The sequence below is a fragment of the Pristis pectinata genome, chromosome 23 (assembly GCF_009764475.1).
Source record: "Pristis pectinata isolate sPriPec2 chromosome 23, sPriPec2.1.pri, whole genome shotgun sequence".
Classification (NCBI taxonomy): domain Eukaryota; kingdom Metazoa; phylum Chordata; class Chondrichthyes; order Rhinopristiformes; family Pristidae; genus Pristis; species Pristis pectinata.
Window position 1 is genome coordinate 4,883,413 of NC_067427.1, and position 22,440 is coordinate 4,905,852.

Consider the following 22,440-nt stretch of genomic DNA (forward strand, 5'->3'; position numbering starts at 1 on the left):
AAGGCCTCTTGGAGACACCTGAGCAAAGTGTCCAGGCAGACCCTACAGAGGAGGTGACTTTCAGAGGAACACAAGAAAATAGGAGCAGTGGAGAGCCACTCGGTCCCTCAAGCCTACTCCACCATTCAATATGATCCATGAGGGCCTCTTCTGCGCCAGTTCCCCTCAACCCTCAATTCCTCGATCTCTCGAATATTTATCTATCTCTACCTTGAATATATCTAATAATCTGGCCTCTACACCTTCAGGGGCAGAGAGTTCCAGAGATTCATTAGCCTCTAACAGAAGAAAATTCGACACACCTCAATTTTAAATGACTGCCCCCTCAGTTTGTAACTAATTCCCCTTGTTCATGACTCTCCCAGCAGTGGAAACTTCTTAACATCTACCCTGTCCTGTCAAGCTCCCTTAGCATCTTATATATTTAGAGTCAGAGAGTCATACAGCATTCTATCCAAGCTTGTCCCATTTGCCCACATCTGGCCTGTATCCCTGTCGAAGTGCCTGTGTTTGAATGAAGTCACCCTTCCTTCTTCTTAACTCCAAGAAATACAGACCCAAACTGTCTAAACTCTCTTGATAAGACAGCCCTCTCATCTCAGGAATTAGCCTGGTGAATCTCCTATGGACTACCTGAATCTCCTTTGGACCATTGGACAGGAAAGGTACAAGTCGAGGAAGTGCAGGGGAGTTTCCCCAGTGTTCGTCGCTCAATCAACCTCAGTATCTGCTGGCACTTGATGTGCAACATCTATACTACTGGACTGGGCTCCAATAGTATTCCATTGGCTGTAAAACACTTCAGGACATCCTGAAAGAGATGTGACAGGCACTATAGAAATGCAAGTCCTCCTCTTGTTTCTAATGTTGACGATATGGAACTGCTGTATCTACTGGGTTGGGTAACCTGAAGTATTTTTATGATTTATAAACAGGAACAGCACTGGTGTACAAATTTTATCAGTTTATTTCTCTAAGAGGTGAGCCAACATGCAAGGGAGCAAAATACAACTGTTTATGCAGTATAGTTGTTATGCAAAAAATGTTAAATATGACGGAATTAGCAGTTGTTTACTCATTAAATATTAATTTCCATAAAACATTTGTTTTACTGTAGTTTTATTTTGTACAATTTACCATAATACTCTGAATAAAACAAACTCAAAGCATAAAAATAACAAATACAACTGCTTGCAACTCAATAAAAATACAAGTGCATTTCAGCTTTCAAATATTAAATAAGGTACAGGTGTGCAGTTCTAGAACTGTGTAAAGAGAATTACTGAAGAGAACACTGTTGTTTGTAATCCTGTTACAGCTTTCAACAGCCAAGGGCTCTGAAAATATCAGGACACTGACTCATTTTACATTCACTGTTACTGCAATTTTGAAGATCCCTGTGTAGGACAAGGCGTCCATCTCACGCACAGTCGCGGAATAATGGGACGTCCATTTGGGAGTGGGATATGGAAAATCTTTGCCTTGTGAATCTCTGGAATCGTGTCTCTGCTGGTACAGGGCCAGTAGATGTTTGCACAGAGACTTAAGGTAGGAGAGTGAAATTCAAGCACTGAATCTGTCCTGACCTTAGTGAGAAGTTCAGGGAAACGTGGCCAACTCCAGCTTCTGTTTCTTACCTTCTTAAGTCTTGAAAGAATCAAGTGTAAACTCTGAACACCCAGTGAACTCCCTGTAATCCGAAGCGGCCACTGCACCGCGCAACTTAATGTGATTCTTGACAGGCTGACAGTTTCACAGCCCCGTTAAACATGAATTAACAATCCAGTTCAAAATAAAGCCAACATTTATGCAATGAAGGGAAAAAGTCAGCATCTGAAAACGTTCTCAGCTATTTCAAGATTACATAGGTCCTGTATACTTAAAAATCATTTTGTTACTATCTAATTACAGTGATTGTTTTAGTAATAATATAAAGTAATATAATATGTATTTATACATATAAAATGGAATCCACAACCTGCCTTCGGGAGTCTGAGGGTCGAGGCTTGGTCCTAAGCTCGTTTAGCGTGAAGCATCTCTATCAGCAGGTTGTTACACGGTACCTCCCCACCCAAGTGTTTGTAGTACAGGTATTCTTCAGCCTGTTTACTGATGGCGTGGATTTCTGGTAACCGCAGCAACAGCTGTCCAAACTTCTCCCCGTGATGGGGGTAGTTGCACATGGTGTAGTCCAGGAGAGCAGCGTGTACCTGCTCCTGAACACTCTCGATCAAGTGCCGGTTCTCTAAAATTTTCACATCTGTTGGGAACAAAGATCGGAGGAGCCTTCAGTCACTCACATCACTCAGTCTCGTCTGACCTGAGACCTGTTTGGGTGCCTCACTCGTAGAGTAATGCAGCACAGAAACAGGCTCTTTGGCCCAACTCATCCAAGATGCCCCTCTAAGCTCGTCCCATTTGCCTGCCTTTGGCCCATATCCCACTAAACCTCTCCTATCCATGTACCTGTCCAAATGTTTTTTAAATGTTGTTATTGTACCTGCCTCAACCACTTCCTCTGGCAGCTCGTTCCATCTACAGACGTGAAGAAGTTGCCCCTTGGGTCCCTTTTAAATCTTTCACCTCTCCCCTTAAACCTATGCCCTCTAGTTTCTAGTTCCCCTTCCCTGTGAGTGCATTCACCCTCTCTATGCCCCTCAAGATGTTATACACCTCCATAAGGTCACCTCTCTGCCTCCTATGCTCCAAGGAATAAAGTCCTAGCCTGGCCAACCTCTCCCTGTAACTCAGGCCCTCGAGTCCTGGCAACGTCCTCGTAAATCTCCTCTGCACTCTTTCCTGTTTAATGGCACCTTTCCTGTAACAGGGTCACACAGCACGGAGACAGGCCCTTCGGCCCACTGAGTCTGTGCCGACCCTCAACCACCCGTTTGCACCAATCCCATTCTGTTACAGATTTCCTGACACAGGAAGGGGGCTGTTTGGCCCGTTGAGACAATGCCAGCTCACGCAGTAACCCATTCCCCACACAGTCCCATCAACTGCCCCTAGATTCACAGGAGGGGGAAGGCTTAGAGGGCGGGTAAGGAAGACTTCTTTCACCCAGAGGGTAGTGGGATCTGGAATTCACAGCCTGGGAGAGGGCAGGGGGCAGAACCACACCCCCCCCATCAGCTAAACAGCGCTTGGATGGGGATGAAGAGCCATGAGGAAGAGACTCTATTGTGGGAGGTGCTTCTCTGACCAGCACAGGAATGAGGGGCTTCACATCTCATTCAGTTGCTCTGACTCGACGACCACGCTGCAGGTGTTGAGAGGTAAAAGAAACCAGGCGGTTCTAACTTCACTATTACAATAACATCCAATGCAAGCTTGAGGAACAGCAACTCTCCTTCCATCTGGGCACGTTGTGATCTGTAGGACTCAATGTCGAACTCTCCAACTTGGGGTAACTCACTCTTTTTTTCTGGGCGCACACTGAGCCTCCTGTTTCCTCCTCCACCTGCTTAACACCCACACACCCAATCTACTAGGTCCCCTATCCCCTCCCACCACTGTTCCCACCTGCCCATGGCGTAACGCTATTACAGCACCAGCGACCCGGGTTCAATTCCGTTCGCTGTCTGTAAGGAATTTGTACGTTCTCCCTGTGTCTGTGTGGGTTCCTTCCTGGTGCTCCGGTTTCCTCCCACATTCCAAAGGCGTACAAGTTAGGAAGTTGCGGGCACGCTGTGTTGGTGCCGGAAGCGTGGCGACACTTGCGGGCTGCCCCCAGAACACTTGACGCAAAATATGCATTTCACTGTGTGTTTCGCCGTACGTGTGACTAATAAAGAAACCTTATCTTATCTTATCCCTGATCTGGTTCAACCCATCCCCTTCTTTTCTTATCAGATCCCATCATCTGCAGCCCTCTGTTGTCTCCACTTATCACCTCCCAGCCTCTGTCGCTGGCTCCACCCCTCCCTCCCCCACCCAGATCTATCTGCCCATCAACCCCTCCTCACCTGGACCCACGTATCGCCTGCCTCACCCCTCCCCGTCACCTCTCCATCCTGACCATCTCCCCTCTACATTCTCGGTCCTGATGCAGGGTCTCGACCTGAAACATCAACCATCCCTCTGCCTCCACAGATGCTGCCTGACCCGTTGAGTTCTTCCAGCAGTTTGTTTATCTAAAAGCCTCCCCTGCCTTCTCTGATACTCAAATCTAGCTTGTTTTCTCTCTTTCTTTCCCAGTTCTGACGAAGGTTCCCAGACCTGCAACATCAGCTGTTTCTCTTTCCACAGATGCTGCCTGACCTGCTGAGTGTTCCCAGAATTTCTGTTTTTTTAATTTCAGATTTCCAGCATCTGCAGTTTTTGGTTTTCATTTACTGGGCATGCACCACCGAAGTTCAGAGAAAATCCAGTGAAAGTGCCCCAAATTATGAAAGAGTTTGTTAAATGCAGAAACCTCGGCCCAACCTTTGAGGGCTACTTGGGTTATGAGAGCTCAAATACCAAGTTTAAGGCAGTTTGTTTAAAGGGCAAATCATGTTTCCATTAAACTGTGCCATTAAAATAGAAAAACGTCCCGAAGCGACTCACAGAGAATTATTAATCCAAATCAACTGATGCTGAGTCCCACAAGGAGATATCAGAAAAGAGTGTTTAGTGGGAGAAGAAAGAGGGAGTGAAGTTTGTGGAGGGAGTTCCAGAGCATTTAGGCCTTTGGCAGTGAAGACATGGCTCCAGTAATGGAGGGATTAAATTCAGGGACAATCAAGAGGTTGGAATCAGAGGAGCCCAAAGTTCCAGCAATGTTACAGGGATGGAGGAGATCACAAGGACAGGGAGAGACTGGAGCAGGATACGGATTTTAAAAACCAAGGCATTGCTTAATGGAGAACCAAAGGAAATATGTGTTGCTGGTGAACTTTAACCTGTTAAAATACTAAATTCAACTAAGAATTGCCCATTTCTGAAAATATATGTACTTCCCCAGCACAGCAGTCAAAATGAACTCACACAAGCCTCCGAATCAGATGGACTCTTCATTTACAAGCCTACAGTTGAAACACTTCCGTGGTACAAAGCTGACCCTAACAATTGTTGACCTGCTTTAAGTTGTTGCCTTGCCTTTCACAGTTCTCATTATTGGGAGCCGTCTTTGTTCATAAGAGGGCTTCTGCTAAATTGCAATCACTTAAGGGAATGTGAGTAATAAAAGCCCTTCCAAGCAAAGGATCTGCGTGATTGAAAGGCAGCATAGGTCAATTTGTTGAGGCTCTATTAAATGCTTCTTTAGAACAAAGCTAAAGCATATCTTCTTCACAACCACTGCTTTTTTTGCAAAATTCTAATTTTAATTAAAACTCTTTACCTGCTCAGGAGGAAAATCAATATGGACAATAAATGTCACACTCTTTTGTAAATATTTTGCTTTGTGTGCACTGTGATCAGCTGAATGTAAAATCCATGCACTCCTGAAGGTAATTAAAGCCTCACAAGCAACATAAAAACCTGGCTGTGGAGCTGATTCTATGGAAAACACAAAACACCTCGACACAATGTTTTCAGATTTTAAAAATGGGTGAAATCCGGTGAAAATAACCCTGAAGGGAAGAGGTGGAGGGGGTGGGGTAGAAAAGGCCCACTTCAATGAGTTTTTTTGTTGGGAAAAAGTAATAAATGGAGCATGTATAGTGAAGCCTTTAATTCCAGTGTGCCTTTGGAAAAAAGCCATGTATCTGCTGTCTGAAAGGAGATTTCTCTGTGTGTATCTCAATAATAATTTTTTCTCTTGCAATTAGCATTGCGGTATTGCTGCATAACAGCTTTTCAAATCAAACTCCTGGATTGTTACAGAAAACTGAATTAAATGCCTACTTGACTCTGATAGATAAGTACGTGTCATAATCTCGGCAGCATCCATTTTCTCTCCCAAACTACAGATTTTGAAAACCACATTTTTATACAATTAATTACTCAATTGGGGTTGTTATTTGAGATCAGCACATTGTTGACAAGGTACCTGACACACTGCAACTGAGACAGACTTCCCAGAACACGGAGTTACCTCCAATCATTCCCAGAACATCAAACCCCGCAAGAGCCATTGGGAAGATATACTTTTAATGGTGGTTCCTTGATTTTAGGGACCTCTATTTACAGGCGGGAGAGACAGACTGGGCAATAGGTAATCCCGACTACTCCTTCCCACCAGATTATTTATTGGAATGTTATTGGGAATGTTCCAGCTTCCCAAACCAGGGAATGTTCTGCAGCCCAGTAGGAGGTGGGGCTTATGGTGATGAGTGAGAGGGGAGAACAAATTGAAGTCCAAACAAGGGTAGTTTGGAAACAGCAGTGAAACGAGACGGCAGTGATTTGATGAATTTTGCAAATGTTCTTCATGACATGTTTTTTGGTGTTGCCCCTGTCAACTGTATCCCTGTAGGGGAGCAGTCAGAATATGGCGGGTCCCATTCCCGGGAAGTCTCCAGTGCAGTGGTGTTGAAGATTCTGAGTGAGATATTGGACTCAGGGCTGGTAGCCCCTCGGGTGCACGTAAACCATTCCTACTCCTAAGAAGACCAAGGATGATCTGAGACATGTTCCCATCTGCCAACAGCCCGACTGCATCTGATGGACGAAGCTGTGATTCTTTCAAATGTTCTGAGCAGAGTCCACGGCCCTTGAACCAGCCAGGTGACTTTGTGAAATGGACAACTAGGAATCCCTCGCAAGGGCTTCTCAAAAAGCCACAGGGAACATTGGTAGACATCAGAAACCTAATCACCAGCACACCATCATCCAGACAGGTGAGAGTAATGAAGACAACTACTCGCTACTGAGGAACCCACACATGAAAGGGTAAGACATCAGCTTTGGGGGGGTGTAGGAGAGAGACTGGAGGAGCTCTCACGCATGGAACAGCCTGTCTCACCAATGTGTATGGGAGCTCCAATGTAAGGAAAAATGGCCAGGAGTTACCAAACCTGCTGTCACTCACTCACACCCTTCCCAGCTCCACCAACCCTTCTACCACCGCTGTAAGGCTCACTGGCCTGTAGTTTCCAAGCTGGTTTCCTGCTACCAGATGTTCTGGTTTCCTCACAAAGATGAGGGGGTTGGGAGGTAAAATGCCCTCTGTAAATTGTCCCTAGTGTGTGGGTGAGGGGTAGGGTCTGGAGGGAGTTGTTGGGAATGTGGAGAGAGTAGAAGATAGGACCACAGGTCCTTGCCTGAGGAATGGCCGACTTCTGGACAGCCTGCGGATAGGAGCCGGCATTTGGGAGACCACTGGGATGGATTCACCGGCTGCTCCAGGGCAGCAGGTATCTTCTGCCGGGTGGGAACTCAGTTCATGGCAATGTCTGAATGCTTGAGTTAAATGCCCCAGGTTTAACTACATGTTGCCCTTGGCTGGCCGATGTTTTTACTTAAATATGTTTCTGGGTTGCAGCATTTCCGACTTGTGAACTGTTCTGGTTATGAACAGTTCTCAGGAACGGAACGGAACTGTGGGATTGGTGTAAGTGGGTAGTTGATGGTTGGTGCGGACTCTGTAGGGTGGAGGGTCTGTTTCTGTGCTGTTGCTCTCTATGACACTATGCTTAACTTGTTGAACACTGAGTATTTGTAGATCCACCGTAGTAGACAGGTTAGTCTTCGACATGCTGCACATCCCTTCAGTGTGATGGCTGCTTCAGAGGTTCAGTGAGGGGGAGTGCAAACTAATTTTCACATTGCCCCTGTGTAACACACGGGTCCTCAGAGACTTTACTTCTATTATTCCTATCTTTCTGGGTGATACATCAGCCCAATCCATCACAGGCACATCCCTCCTCACTATCGGGAGTATCTACAGGAGGTGCTGCCTCAAGAAGGCAACGTCTATCATCAAAGATCCCCACCATCCGGGCCGTGCCATCTTCTCGCTGCTCCCATCGGGCAGGAGGTACAGAAGCCTGAAGTCCCGCACCACCAGGTTCAGAAACAGCTACTTCCCTTCAACCTGCTTCAACTTGCACAACCCTAATCACTTCTGCAATGGACATTTTTTTTGTTCTAATCGTATCCTTTCTTTTATAATTTGTATAGTTTATGTTTATATTTTTGTTGTGGATGCTGCTTATCTGATGCTACGTGCCTGTGATGCTGCTGCAAGTTTTCATTGCACCTGTGCACACACAGACTTGTGCAGATGACAATAACTCGACTTTGACTTTAAGTTTGAGCAGAACTTTGACTCAGCGTGTGGCCCCTTAAAGCTGCTGTCCTCTTCCACAGCAGAGATGGTCAAACTTTGGCTCAACTGCAATGCAAAACCACCGAGATACACAGTTATTTATTTTGTCTACATGGGCTAGCCAAGCACGGGAAGACAAAGCCAGTTTAACCAGGGAGTTCCTGGCCGCTGGTTATGCCAAGTCCGCAGCCTGCGTTAGAAAAGCCATTGGGACGACTCAGTGCGACAAACACAATCATCCCCCATGGCTGAGCCTCAACAAGCTGTTTGTTTTCTGTTCCACTATCGTGTCTCTGTGAACTGTACTGTCTGGTCAGGTGCTTCGAAAGGGAAAACACTGTTTGCCTTTTAGTTTACTTTCTCCATTGCAAAAATTGTGGCAATGAATCAGCTACACGCAATTAATTAATTAAGTAACTGAATATTTAATATGGAAATAATTATTGAGTTCTATAACTTTTCAAAAATAAAATAAGGTTAATTTAACAGCCGACAATTATTTGGCATAATCATAGCAATTTCACGCCCTTCACTGAATGTCAAGGCAGCTACCTTAACTGATTTTACAACTTGACTGTCAGGCTGAGCCCTCACAACATCTAACTGGGTCAGGACTGTCACTGGAAGTGCCGCAGGTGGTTTCCTCCTCCCCTGATCTGGATGCAAAGGGCCGATCAAGAGGCAAATGGCCTGAAATGTGACCCTAGCCCCGCACAACTGCATGAGAGCTTTGATGGACGGCAAAATCCTACTCCCAGCTTTGCCAGCTGTCGATGCTGTAAGGATCTTTTAAGTTTTTAAACATTCCTGACATTTTATAGGCATTTAAAATATATTAAATTAAGTAATACATAGAAAAATATAAAACTGTTACAAATATAACCTTCAAATTAAAAATATTAAACATAAATAATAAAAAATCTTAAACGAGCAGAAATACTCCTTAAAAAAGCACCTGACTTTTGCTCTACTTTCTATCCATCTCCTTACATCCTCCACAGAACCCTGTGGAATCTCAGTGCAGGGTTCTGACCCGGCTCAGGACAGAGAGCTGATTCCCGGCATAACTGCTCGGGAATTTTAAGCGTGGTGGAGTTCCGCGAAGGAGTCAGATCGGGGACTACACCCATGCAGAAACTGCCGGACTTGGTCAGAATCCCACCCGTTGAATGCTCATTCCCAACTCAACACGAACTGATCCTGAGGTAAAAATGCCTCTGTCGAGCAAATGAGCCAGACGTTACTGATGAATAACCCAACACAGTTCTTATCTGTCCCCTCAACTATATGCCAGCAACAGCTGGATATGCAGGGTAGTCCATTCACTCTCTGGATTAATATGGCCTTTCTGTGATCCTGAACATGCCCAAGTGTTGCAGTTAGTAATGAATCAGTGATCAGTGCGCTGTGTCTTACCAGGACTAAAGAGGAGGAGGAACTTGAAGCAGACTATGTCCCTCCGATCGACCTGTAGCGACTGAAGTTTTGCCGCCAACTCTTGAGCTCGCAGCACCAAGTTAATGAGGGTTGACCCCGCCTGGTTGGCGATTGTGGATAACTCAACCTGGATGGGGAGAGGAAAAGGTCACAGGTGGCTGGTGTGAGGACTAGCTGAAGGGTTTTCACAAGTTACACAAAGTAACGCGCTCTTTACTGGGGAACCCGTCCAGTTTGAACTGGCACAATTCCTGACACTTCTTTCCACTTTACAAAAAACACCGTCCCTTTCTCAGAACCAAGAAAACAATTTCCAAGTTTCCAATGTTTCACAATGATCAAATTTCAGGCAATCTCCCAAGCTGTGTACACTGTCAGCCTCATTCATGTTACATCAGGAATGAGTTGGATCTGACTGTACGTAACGCAGGGGAGAGTTACACACAGGCACACAACTAGGAATTCAAGGTACAACTGTGCATCTTATTGGAAACAGCAGAACCCATTTCTTGACAAGGGGTCTTTAACCTGCACAGTGGCACAGTGTATCATGGCTCCAATGAGCCAGGTTCAATCCTAACCTCCGGCGCTGCCTATGTGGAGTTTGCATGTTCTGCTATGAGCACAGGAGGAGTGGCTTCCTCCCACATTCCAAAAACATGCAGGTCGATCTGTTAGTTGGTCACTAGTGTGTAGGTGTCTTCCGCATGTCGTGGAAAACTCTGACCAACTTCTACAGGTGTACGGTGGGAAGCATTCTGACTGGTTGCATCGCAGCCTGGTATGGAGGCTCCAGTGTACAGGAACACAAGAGGCTACAGAGAGTGGTGGGACTCAGCTGGTTCCACCATGGGTACAGCTCTCCCCACCATCCAGGACATCGGCGATATCTCAGGAAGGTGACATCCATCATCAGGGACCCCCACCATCCGGGCCGTGCCCTCTTCTCGATGCTGCCATCAGGCAGGAGGTACAGGAGCCTGAAGACCCCACACCTCAAGGTTCAACAACAGCTTCTTCCCCACTGCCGTCAGGTTCTTGAACCCACCTGAGAAACCCAAACACCACCTCGGACTTATTCTCTCTCTCTCAATCTTACACTATTGTCATATATTTTGTTGTTCATTTCTTACACATGTAAGTTATGTATAACTTATTTTAATTTCAGTTTACATTAACATGTCTGTCTTTGTCTTGTAAAGTACCCTGCTGCTGCTGCAAAAGGCTGATTTTCCTGGCATCTATGCCTGTGGATGTCTGCCTATGACAACAATAAATTTGAAGTTGAAGTGAGTGGTAGAATCTGGGAGGGAGTTGATGAGAATGTGGGAAGATTAGGTTACAGGGAAAATTAATGGGGTGGATGGGATTGCTCTGTGAACCAGCATGGACTCAATGGGCCGAAACGGCCTCCTTCTATGTTGTATGGAACATGAGAAACTCTGTTTCCCTTTCCACAGATGCTGCCTGACCAGCTGAGCATTTCCACTATTTTCTGGTTTTATTTCAGATCTCCCACATCTGTGGATTTTACATGTCGATTTTCTACGTCTGCCGACCAGTCTCTCACAGCCTCGGTGGGCAGGTCACTCGACTTACAATGTTTGATTTCAAGGTTTTCCGCAAGATCTTCTGTTTGTGAAAATCAAACCTGCTGAAGTGTAGCAGAAGGGAGGGTCCTGGAGGATGTGCAGTAGGGCTTGGAACTGGGCCATTGTGCCAGCTTTTCATTCAGTTGAGACGTGGACAATGTGCCATCCTTCAAAGGTAATATTGAGCTGCCTTTTATAGCAGTTTAGGAAAAAACACTTCAGTGATGGGAAACATTGATTAAATGGTGTTGTATGGTTAATCAATATAAGCTTGTTTGCAAAGCACATGAAGTTCCTGATGTTCCAGACACCAACTTCTCCTGAATGTGCTTTTTTAACGTTCCTACTTCTAACTTAAAGTTGTTGAAGAGAGGCCACAAACCAATTTGTGTGGAGGAACATCAGGTCCCTCTGACTACCGATCTCTCTCCATTTAAAAATAGTTTTATTATGTTGTACTTAGCTCCCTTCTCGCCCTGTCGATATCTCCCTGACACCTCTCTGCATCGTCCTCGCGACCTACACTGGCATCCACCTTTGTGTCATCGGCAGACTTGGATATATTACACTTGGTCCACTCATCGAATCGGTGATGAAGGTGGTGAACAGCTGGGGTCCAGCAGTGATACCTGGAGCACGCATTCTAGACACAGCCTCCCAGCACAAACGTGACCCGTTTGTCCCTATTATCGTTCTGCCCGCTTACCGGTCCTCAGTACGTGCCGGTATATTACCCTCCTCCCCCCCCGACTCTTGTGTACTGTCAGTTTGTGAGGAAGGCGTATGGCAATGCTCGTCTTCATCAGCCGAGGGATTGAGTACAAGAATCAGGACGTCACGTAACAGTTGTACGAACCGTTGGTTATGTGCAGTTCTGGTCACCACACTACAGGGAGGATGTGATTGAGTTAGAGGGGGTGCGTAAGTATTCACAAGGGCTTGAGTTATCAGGAGAGGCTGGATAGGCTGGGACTGTTTTCCCTGGAGTGAAGGAGGCAGAGAGGTGACATGATAGAGGTTTATAAAATTGTCAGGGGCATACATAGGGTAGATAGCCGTGTCTGTTTCAGGGGTGTCTAAAACTAGAGGGCATAGATTTAAGGTGAGAAGCAGGAGGTTTAAAGGGAATCTGAGGGGTAAATTTTTCACTCACTGAGTAGCTGGTATCTGGAATGAGCTGCCCAGAGGAGGTGCTGGAGGCAGGGACAGGTGCAACACTTAAGAGGCACCTGGACAGGTACTTGAATGAGCGGGGCACAGAGGAAGGGGGAGCTAGTGCAGGTAAGTGGGATTAGTGTGGATGAGCATGGTGGTTGGCATAGACCCGATGGGCTGAAGGGCCTGTTTCTATACTGCTCTATATTACTATTCAGAGTCAATGAGTTGCTGATTCTTTTGAAACTAATAACTTTCTTATTTAATCATTTCAAGGTCTTTGCCTCAGCCTTCCCTCAAAATTTTGTTTCCAAGAGGTTTAACAACCCATAAGCTCCCTGACAAATTGAAAGCAGCTTTATGAAATGCCTCTGGACCATCGCTCCAGCTCAGGGGCAATTAAGGATGGGCAATAAATGCTGGCATTGCCGGCAATGTCCACACCTGTGAAGGAATGGATTTAAGAAGAAACTTTCATCCTGCCAGTTGCTGGCTTTGTGCCTTCATTTTAGCTTTTATCACTAGCTCAGCAATAATTACTTCTGGCTAAAATTAACTGCAGCCTTGTGAACATTGGGGCTCCTTCCCAAACCACCTGCTGTAAACACCAATGCCAAACGCAACCTTTGTGTGGGAAACGAAGAGTGAGCTGATGAAATCCATCACAACCGTGTCCGCCTGTGGTCTGTGGACACACTCAGTCTATCTGCAGATCAGTGTTTGTTCCCTGCTACAGAAACAATTTCAGACACATCCAACCAGACACGGCGCCAGCAAGGGATAATTTGACTATTTCCCATCTGAGAAAAAGGTTTTATTTTTGTCAAGTCTCCACCAGTTTCAGAAGCTGATCTCTGAAAGGCAATAGTTGGCAAAACAGTGGCAGATTTTTTTAATAAATATGCAGACCCGTGAGTGAAACTTCGTCTGTATTTAAAGTGGATCTAGAAGATCATGGTGATCTATTCAGAAAAGGAGTCTGAGAATATGAATTGGGTCTATAAGTTAATCAAAACTTCAGAACACAACAAGTCCCTGTTCACAGGCTCCGACCCCTGACCTGCTCTTAATCCCCACATTTTCCCCATGGGTAAATTGGTTTATTATTGTCACACGTACCGAGGTACAGTGAAAAACTTTGTTTTGCATGCCATCCATGCAGATTGTCTACTGAGAAATTTTAGTCCAGTCTTTTTTTTGTTTGTTTTTCTTTAAATTTTTCTGTTTAGCTTAGTTTGGTTTGATATATTGTTTATAATTTTTCTTATTGGTTTGAGTTTTTTTCTCTTTCTTTTTTTATATAATAGATTTTTTTTTTTTATATTATATTCATTTACTAAGAGATCATTAGATCTACAGACTTCTTTATCTTTTATTGTTCTTTATGATTATCCATGCCATGGTTGTTCTCCTGATCTCCTTGTATTACATTAATCTGTATTAATTTGAAAACTATTAAAAAGATTGAAAAAGAAAGAAAGAAAGATTGTTTCGTCACATCAGTGCTTCGAGGTAGTACAAGGGAAAAGCAATAACAGAATGTAGAATATAGTGTTACAGTTACAGAGAAAGTGCAGTGCAGGCAGAGAATAAGGTGCAAGGGCATAACGAGGTAGATTGTGAGATCAAGATTCCATGTTATCGTACTAGGAGACCATTCAATAGTCTTATAACAGCAGGGTAGAAGCTCTCTAGGTCAGTCATCCAAACTCATTACCCTTGCTAGAGTGGGGAAAGGGATGCAAAGTGAAGCAGTCGCACCCAGCAACTCCCAATCACCCTGTCCCTACATCTCTCCATCCTCTCCCACCCTCCCCCAACCTGCAGATCTGACCAAAACCTGCTGGTGTTCTGGGGCAAGTTGTCCCCTGCTGAGTGTGACCATCGGTCCAAGACCACACGCCAAGGGACCCCCAGGAGCTAGGCGCACCCACCGCCACATTTTCTATGGGAAAGGGCCCAGTTTAGTGTCCCTCTGCTATTCCACACTGAGAGGCTCAAACCTGGGTCAAACCCCACAGAACATTTGTTCCAGCAATATGCATATAAGAAAATTGATGCTGTGCTGACCACAACATGAAAATGGAATGATGTGACTTGTATGTAGAAGAGCAACAGAGGGATTGTCCCATTTACTTGTTAGTCTTATGAACAAAGTCAATTTTTGGAAACAATTAGAGGAACCAAACCTGTGCAATTCAGATGAATTAACGGAACTCCCTTGAATTTATTCCCCTTCCCACCCCTCCCGTCAGGCAGAAGATAAATTCAAGAACAGCTTCTGTCTCACTGTTATAAGACTCAATGATGAACTCTTGATCTCCCAATCTACCTCGTCGTGGCCCTTCCACTTTCTGTGTAACTGTAACACTATATTCTGCATTCTGTTTTCTTTTTACTACCTTGATGTACTTACGTAAGGAATGATCTGTCTGGATGGCACTGTATCTCAGTACATGTGACAATAATAAACCAATTACTGTAAAATGTCCTGTGTTGTGCTTTGTAACATCTGATGGAAGTTTTTAACGCTGTACTCAGCTGTAAATCCTTGCCTCTAAAAATTTACTTTTGTATGTGGATTATAATTCCCCCACGTGATTATTTCAAGAAAGGAATTTAAAAATAAAAGTGTTGTAAAGTTTATTTATATTTCCATTCAATTCCATAACCGTGACTGGATGCTCTTACCTTCAGTTAACACCGTGTAGTCTTTGAAATGCTCATTAATGGTGGTGCAGTTTGCTTCCTGTTATATTCCAAGAATTGCTCATTGCAATTGGCCATTCAGCATGTGTGATAACATCATAGGATCCTTTTAAGAGTTTAGGATCATGAGGAGTGATCCATGTAAAATCCCAAGGGGGTGTGACAGATTAGATGTTGGGATGTTTCCACGAGTGGCAGAGTTTCAAACGAGGGGATGTAGTTACCAGATTAAGGGTGGTCATTTAAAATGGAGATGTGCAAGAATGTCTTCTCACAGAGGGTGGTGGGTCTCTGGAATTCCCTACCGTGGAAGGTTGTGGTGGCTGGATCATTGGGAATGTCTAAAGAGGAAGTAGATCAGTGTTTGAACGATCAGGGAATTGAGGGCGATGGGGAATTAGCACAGAAGAGGCCTGGGGCAGGTCAGCCATGGTCATATTGAATGGTGGGGCAGGCTTGAGGGGCCGTGCCCTCCTCCTGCCCCTGTTTGCTTGTGTTGCCTTTGAACTGAGACCAGTCAGCAGAAGATGTCAGATCGGAAGCACTTTGTGGTCAGCTTCCTCCGTTCTCCGAGTCCCTGCACACCACAACTTCTGGACCAGTCCTGCTGCTGCTCCCATTTTCACCTCTTTCTTTACTTGTCCCGTTCCCACCCTCTGCCCCCGGCTCCATCATCTAGTCTCTCCTACCTTCCAACCAGCAAAGTCCATTGCCCTTCCCCCCCTCCCTCTACATCTTGTTCCATCCCGGAAACATCTCCCACTCCCGATGAAGGATCGTCAGCCTCAGGTGCTAACTCTGCCCCTCCCTCCACAGCAGCCGCCTGACCTGCTGAGTATCTCCAGCATTTTCTGTTTTATTTCAGGTTTCTGGCATCTGCAATGGTTTGGATGGTCACTGTAACCGGGTGACGCATTTCAACAATATTCATGCAATAAACTTTCATCTGTTTGAAAGCTTGATTTTCACAGCAAATCAGAGCTTTAATCCGAGCATCAAATTCTATTTTATCAAGTTAACTCCATCCCTGTATTTTTCACTGCACTGATCACACGTGGAGGGGGTTTAACCTGGGGAAGAGTAAGCAAGAAATCTTCTACAGGTTTGATTAGTTACTGCCAGAAAATTGGGCCAATTGCAGTTCAGCTCAGCCCGACTTATGGTTGCCTGGTGTCACCTGATGACATCATAGGCTGTATACCTGATGATGTCATAGCTTTGTGCACCTGATGTGTTGTGCACTTCATGATGTCATAGGATGTGCATCTGATGATGTCATGGACATGTACCTAATGATGTCGTAGGTCTGTGTGCCTGATGATGCCATGTGTTGTGCACTTGATTATGTCATAGGTTGCACCTGATGATGTCATGAGTTGTGCACGATCACATCATAATTTGTGCACCTGATGATGTCACAGGTCACACCATCTGCATTTCCCCACTGTTGCCGGGGGGGCAAACTACGACCTTCGTTCTTCGCTCACAGAAAGAGCAGGAGGGCATCGCGCCGGGGACGGAAATGAAACGGTGTGCACTGTGATATCGATGTCTCCGGTGCTCAGCACTGTGGGACATGAATTGGTGGCGCTCTCCTCACCGACCACAACCTCAATGTCCAGAACTCATCTGAGCTGCACACAGTGACCCCTGGACCACCCTACAGCTCATGAAAGTGTGGGACATCCCACAGCACAGGGCGGTCAGGGCAGACCCAGGTGAGCACCTGCCTCCCTCCTCCCCCCCACCCTAGCAGCTTTTCCTGCCGCTGTGTCTATCACATGGACAGGCTGGAACGGGAGGAGCCCAGTGTCTCCAGGGTCTGGAGGAGGTTACAGCGACAGGGAGTGGTGAGACCAAGGAGACATCGGAAAACAAGGGTGAGCACTTTAAAGTTGAAGTAACGATTAACCAGGTGTAACTGAGGGGCTGACACTGGAGCGATGGGTGAACAGGACAAGTGCAAGGTAGCACGCAGACAGGAGAGTTTTCAATTACCTCACGTGGAACGAGGGACATTGGCCAGGAGGATGTTGGAGTGGGCAGGAAGGAGAGGATTGGGAGAGGGAAGCAGGTGGCCTTAGTGATGGCAACAGTGGAACGGGGTGCTTGATGGTTGGTGCGGACTTGGTGGGCTGAAGGGCCTGTTTTCGTCTCCAGGTCGAGTATGTCACGGGGATCAGTGCCCCAGGAACAGTGGTTCCGATGGGGATCAAAGACATTGGGTTTGGTCTTCCCAAGAGTTTTCCCCCTCCAGGCCAGGACATTGAGAAAACAACCCGGGAAGTTAGGGAGACAGGGAGAGAGGAGGTGTGTGGTGTTAACCACCAGCCTCGATGCAACCCTCAATGGGGAAGGTAGGTCAGTGGGCAGACATTCCCAGTTCCTGTGTTCTGTGTGAGTGACCCCCTTTGTCAGGGCTGTGTATCTGAGCACAGGCTCTGGCCCGGGGAGGGACAATGACTGCGCCTGTAACGGTTACCTCTTGGGCGGTCACCAGAAGAATGCTATTCTCCTTCCCGTGGTAAACCTGTCTGCAGATGTGGTCCAGGACCAGCAGCTCGCTCCAACAGTTCTGCAGCAGTTTCATTTGGTCATCCACCTGCAGATCAGAAGACGACACCATCAGCGGCTATAGTGGCTGCCCCAAACTCGGTCCCTCATACAACATAGATCATACAAAATAGAACATACAACATAGAACAGTACAGCACAGGAACGAGCTCATTGGCCCACAATGTCTATGTTAACCATGATGCCAACTTAAAGTACACATCTGCCTACATGTGGTCCGTATCCCTCCACTCCCTGCCTGTTCATGTGCCTGTCTAAATGCCTCTTAAACATTGCTGTTGTATCTGCCTCCACCACTTCCAGGCATATACCGCTCTCTCTGTAAAAAACTTGCCCTGTAAATCTCCTTTAAACTTTCCCCGACTCACCTTAAAGCTATGTCCTCTAGTATTTGACATTTCCACCCTGGGAAAAAGACTGTCTACCCTGTTGATGCCTCTCATAATTTTATAAACTTCTATCAGGTCTCCCGTCAGCCTCCGACGCTCCAGAGAAAACAACCCAAGTTTGTCCAACCTCTCCTTTTAGCCAATGCTCTCTAACCCAGGCCACATCCTGGTGAACCTCTTCTGCACCCTCTCCAAAGCCTCCACACCCTTCCTGTAATGGGGAGACCACAATACTCCAAATGTGGACGAACTGGTCTTTGATGAAATCCACACTGTGATTTGGCAGAGATTTTGTACAATTGCAGCTATGTGCACTTGTTGCAAGTTCCATGGCCTGGACGTTGATCCAAGTCCAGTGTCACTAAATGCATCACATGGCTGCATCATTGTTTGCCTCTGACTCTGAAGTTCATTCTGTTACCTTCACTGGGAATGAACTTCAGAGACAATACACAGCATACTGACACTCCGATAAGTGTGTAATTACTGTGGCTGACTAGGGGGAATTTCTAAGCAACGTGTACACTATCCAATTCCCTCTCTACCTAGCAATAACCCTGCATTGTATAACAAACAGATGTCTTGTGGCATCACACACACCAGTCTAGGAACTGCCATGCAGATTCTGATAGGAAAAGCAAAACAGGACATCATCCAGATCTAAAGCACCCATTGAGATTAATAGATAATGTGCATTATTTGATAAATCAAATTAAGCAGCTTTGCATTTGAATGGTTTGTGTTTACATTCTGAAGTATTTACTTTTTGCATTGCATTCTCAGTGTCCATTGTTCCATTGCTACAAAGCAGGCAGACCTGTGACCGGAAAAGCAGGGAATTGCAGAGGGACAGTGTATCACTGATACTATCTGGAGACACAGCAGACAGCAGATACTGGAATCTGGAGCAACTAACAATCTGCTGGAGGAACTCCGCAGGTCGAACAGCATCTGTGGGGTGGGGTGGGGTGGGGGGTGGGTGGGAGGAAATGTCGATGTTTGTGGTTGAAACCTTGCACCAGGACTAATTCCTTTCTCCTTACTGGTGCTATTGGACCCGCCGAGTTCCTCCAGCAAATTGTTTGTTGCTCCAGATTCCAGCGTCTGCAGAATCTTGTGTTTCCAGGAATCGTTTATCATGTTGTAATTAATTTCTACTCAGTAATGTAAAGACCTCAGCAAACTAGGAACCAGATATTCCAAAATTAACCAGAATTATCAATGGTTCAGTTTGAAAGTGTTTTTGTTTCTCCTAAATAATCATCAAAAAATATTTGTATAATGTGATGTTAAGGATTCACACAAACACATTCACCCATTCCCTGAAGAATATGTGCACACAACCCTCCAAATTCAAAGCCCCACTGGATACCCCAACCAGTTCCATACACTTATTAGCCCCTGTCCTAGTGACCTGCCCTGTCTCCCTCCTCCTCTTGCCCCTGCTCTAACCACTTATACCTCTCATGGGTCTGTCTCTTGCTCCCAGGGATGTCTCATTATTATCTCATTTTGCCCTGCCCTGTCATCACGTTCATTCCTGCCCCCTACCCTGTCACAAACCTCTCCCCATTTGTTTGCACCCCTCCCCCTGATGTCCCAGGCTCCGTCTCTGCTGAAAAGTTGCAAACATCTCTGGTTCTGTTAACGTGTCAATTTTTCAATTGATACATTAACTGTTTCTTTCTCTACGAAGGCAGCCTGCCCTGCCAAGTGTTGTAGATGTGTTTTGTTTTATAAATCAAAGGAACTAGAATCTTTGGGTGGGGGGGGGGGGGGGTTGGTTGGTGGGGGTGGGGCTACGTACACACTATGGCCCTGATTCTGTAAGACCAGCAAAAATGAATGGCTGAATTGTGAGGATCCTGACGCTCACCTCAAAGTAACATCTGAAGGCTGCGCTAATGTTCTATACTAGGGTTGCCCAATGCAGCTGGCGTTTAGCTGAGGGGCCAGGTGTGAAGTGTATGTGGCACTTCAGTTCAGCTGTCATACATGGAAACAGGCCATTTGGCCCATCATGTCCCTGACAACCAGTGGGCATCCATCTGTACTAATCCCATCTTCCAGCACTTGGCCTATAGCCTTCTATACCTGGGTGATTCAAGTGCTTTTCTCAACACTTCTTAAACACTGTCAGTGACTCTGCTTCCACCACTCTCTCAGGCAGTGGATACCAGGTACCCCCCACTCTCTGGGTGAAAAAAGTCCCTCTTAGATCCCCTTTACCTTAAATCTGTGTCCTCTAATTTTATCTACCTCTGACATAGAGGAACATTTCCTGCATTCTGCTCTCTCTATCCCCCTCATAATTTTATATACCTGAGTCATGTGCCTCTTAACCTCCTCTGCTCCAGGGAGAACAGACCCAGCCTTTCCGGTCTCTCCTCATAACTGAAATGCTCCAAAGGTTACTGCAATCATTGCCATCAACAAGGTCAAGTGGGTCACAAGCAGTGACTAGGCCTCAGGTGGTGGAAGCTAAGGTTTCCCTTCACCTTGGCCCTCCTGACCAGCTGTCAAAGGAATATAAATATCTCTGAAGATCAGAGGAAAGAGTGTAACAACTAAATAATTTTTAAAATATTAAATAAAAGAAGTGACACATTCATTTCAAAATATAAAACTGCTGTTAATTAATTAAAACATAAATATACAGTGATATAAAGAAAAATATGCAGAAATCTTATCAAAACATAATGAAGGTCGGTGAGCCATTCAGATGGATGGGGCCGTACCAAGTTTGCTAGATGTGGCTGGCACTAAGCTGAGGGCCAGGTGCGAAGTGCATCTGGCCCCTCAGTTCAGTGGTTGAGGAACCCCTGGATGTGATCATGCAGGATAGTGGTGTTGCCATCTGACCTCCAGCTGGGTTCTGCGTGGCACAACTTGGCAATGTGCCACCATGCCCACTGCAACTCATTGACATCAGGAAACAAGGCAGAGTACACAGCCCTGTCTGTATCAATGGTGCTGAGGTGGAGATGGTTGAGAGCATCAAGTTCCTTGGTGTAAATATCGCCAACAATTTGTCCTGGTCCAGCCACATGGATGCTATGGGCTACGAAAGCACCCCAGCGCCTCTATATCCTCAGAAGGCTAAGGAAATTCAACATGTCCCCGATGACCCTCACCAATGTTTACGGATGCACCACAGAGAGCATCCTATCTGGATGCATCACAGCTTGGTACAGCAACTGCTCTGCCCAAGACTGCTGAAGATGCAGAGAGTTGTGAACGCAGCTCAGCACATCAGGGAAACCAGCCTCCCCTCCATTGACTCCGTCGACACTTCCTGCTGCCTCAGGAAAGCAGCCGACATAATCAAGGACCCCTCCCACCCCGGGCATTCTCTCTTCTCCCCTCTCCCATCGGGTAGAAAATACAAAAGCTTGAAAACATGCACAACAAGGCAGCTTCTATCCCTCTGGTATAAAACACTTGAACGGACCTCTCATACAATAAAGATTAACTCTATCTTGGCATGGCCTTGCACCTCACTTGTCTACCTGCACTGCACTTTCTCTGTACCTGTAACACTATATTCTACATTCTGTTTCCTTTTCCTTTTGTACTACCTCAATGTACTTACGTATGGAATGATCTGTCTGGATGGCACGCAAACAAAAGCTTTTCACTGTACCTCGGCACATGTGACAATGATAAACCAATTACCAATGGCCAACTATATGACAATTCTCTGTAGACCCACCAGCTGTCTGGCTGGATGTCCGCCCTGGCCAGTGACAGGGATTAGAGGTGACCTCCCCCGTCTTTACATTCCCATCAATGAACAGCCATGACCAAGACAGCTGATCTGTTCCAGATCGGAAGTATTCACACAGCACCGGTTCTTAAAAGGAGGAATCGATGGAAGTTGGGTGCGGTGTGAAACTTTTCAAAGGACATTTCAATTTGCTTGAACAGTAATCCACCATCAGCACACAGTGCCATCTCTGACAAGCCAGCTCTGCAGATACTCCACTACGATACTCCAACACCACTTCCCAAACCTGTGATCCCTACCGCCAGGAAGTTGGTGCATGGGCACCGCCACTGGCAGGCTCCCCTGCAGACTTGGACCCATATCGCCATTGTTGCTGGATCCAAATCCCTAACAGCACTGTGGGAGTGTCCTCTACACAGCTCAAGAAGGCAGCTCAGCACCCACCTTCTCAAGAAGAACTACAAACATCAAGTGAACGCTGGCCAGTAATTCCTACATCCTGACAAACAAATGTTGATTCCAACAGCAAGCAGCTGCTTCTGCTTCTCAGCAGAGCAGCCCAAGAGCCAGGAAGTTACATTACAGCTTTATCAAACTCTGGTTAGGCTGCATCTGGGGTATTGCATTCAATTCTGGTCACCCCATTATAGGAAGGATGTG

The 22,440-nt window shown here is 46.0% G+C and overlaps 1 protein-coding gene across 1 annotated transcript in view; it reads right to left on the reverse strand.

Moving 5' to 3' along the window:
- Positions 1-527: 527 nt before the first annotated feature.
- LOC127582017 (nuclear receptor subfamily 5 group A member 2-like) overlaps positions 528-22,440 on the reverse strand; it is an 84,188-nt gene continuing 62,275 nt past the window's right edge. The window contains exons 5-7 of the mRNA XM_052036941.1: positions 17,573-17,692; positions 9,614-9,761; positions 528-2,260 (exon numbers count right to left, since the gene is read on the reverse strand). Of these exons, the coding sequence (XP_051892901.1) occupies positions 2,013-2,260; positions 9,614-9,761; positions 17,573-17,692 (516 nt within the window). The 3' untranslated portion in view covers positions 528-2,012. The remainder of the gene's footprint in view (positions 2,261-9,613; positions 9,762-17,572; positions 17,693-22,440) is intronic.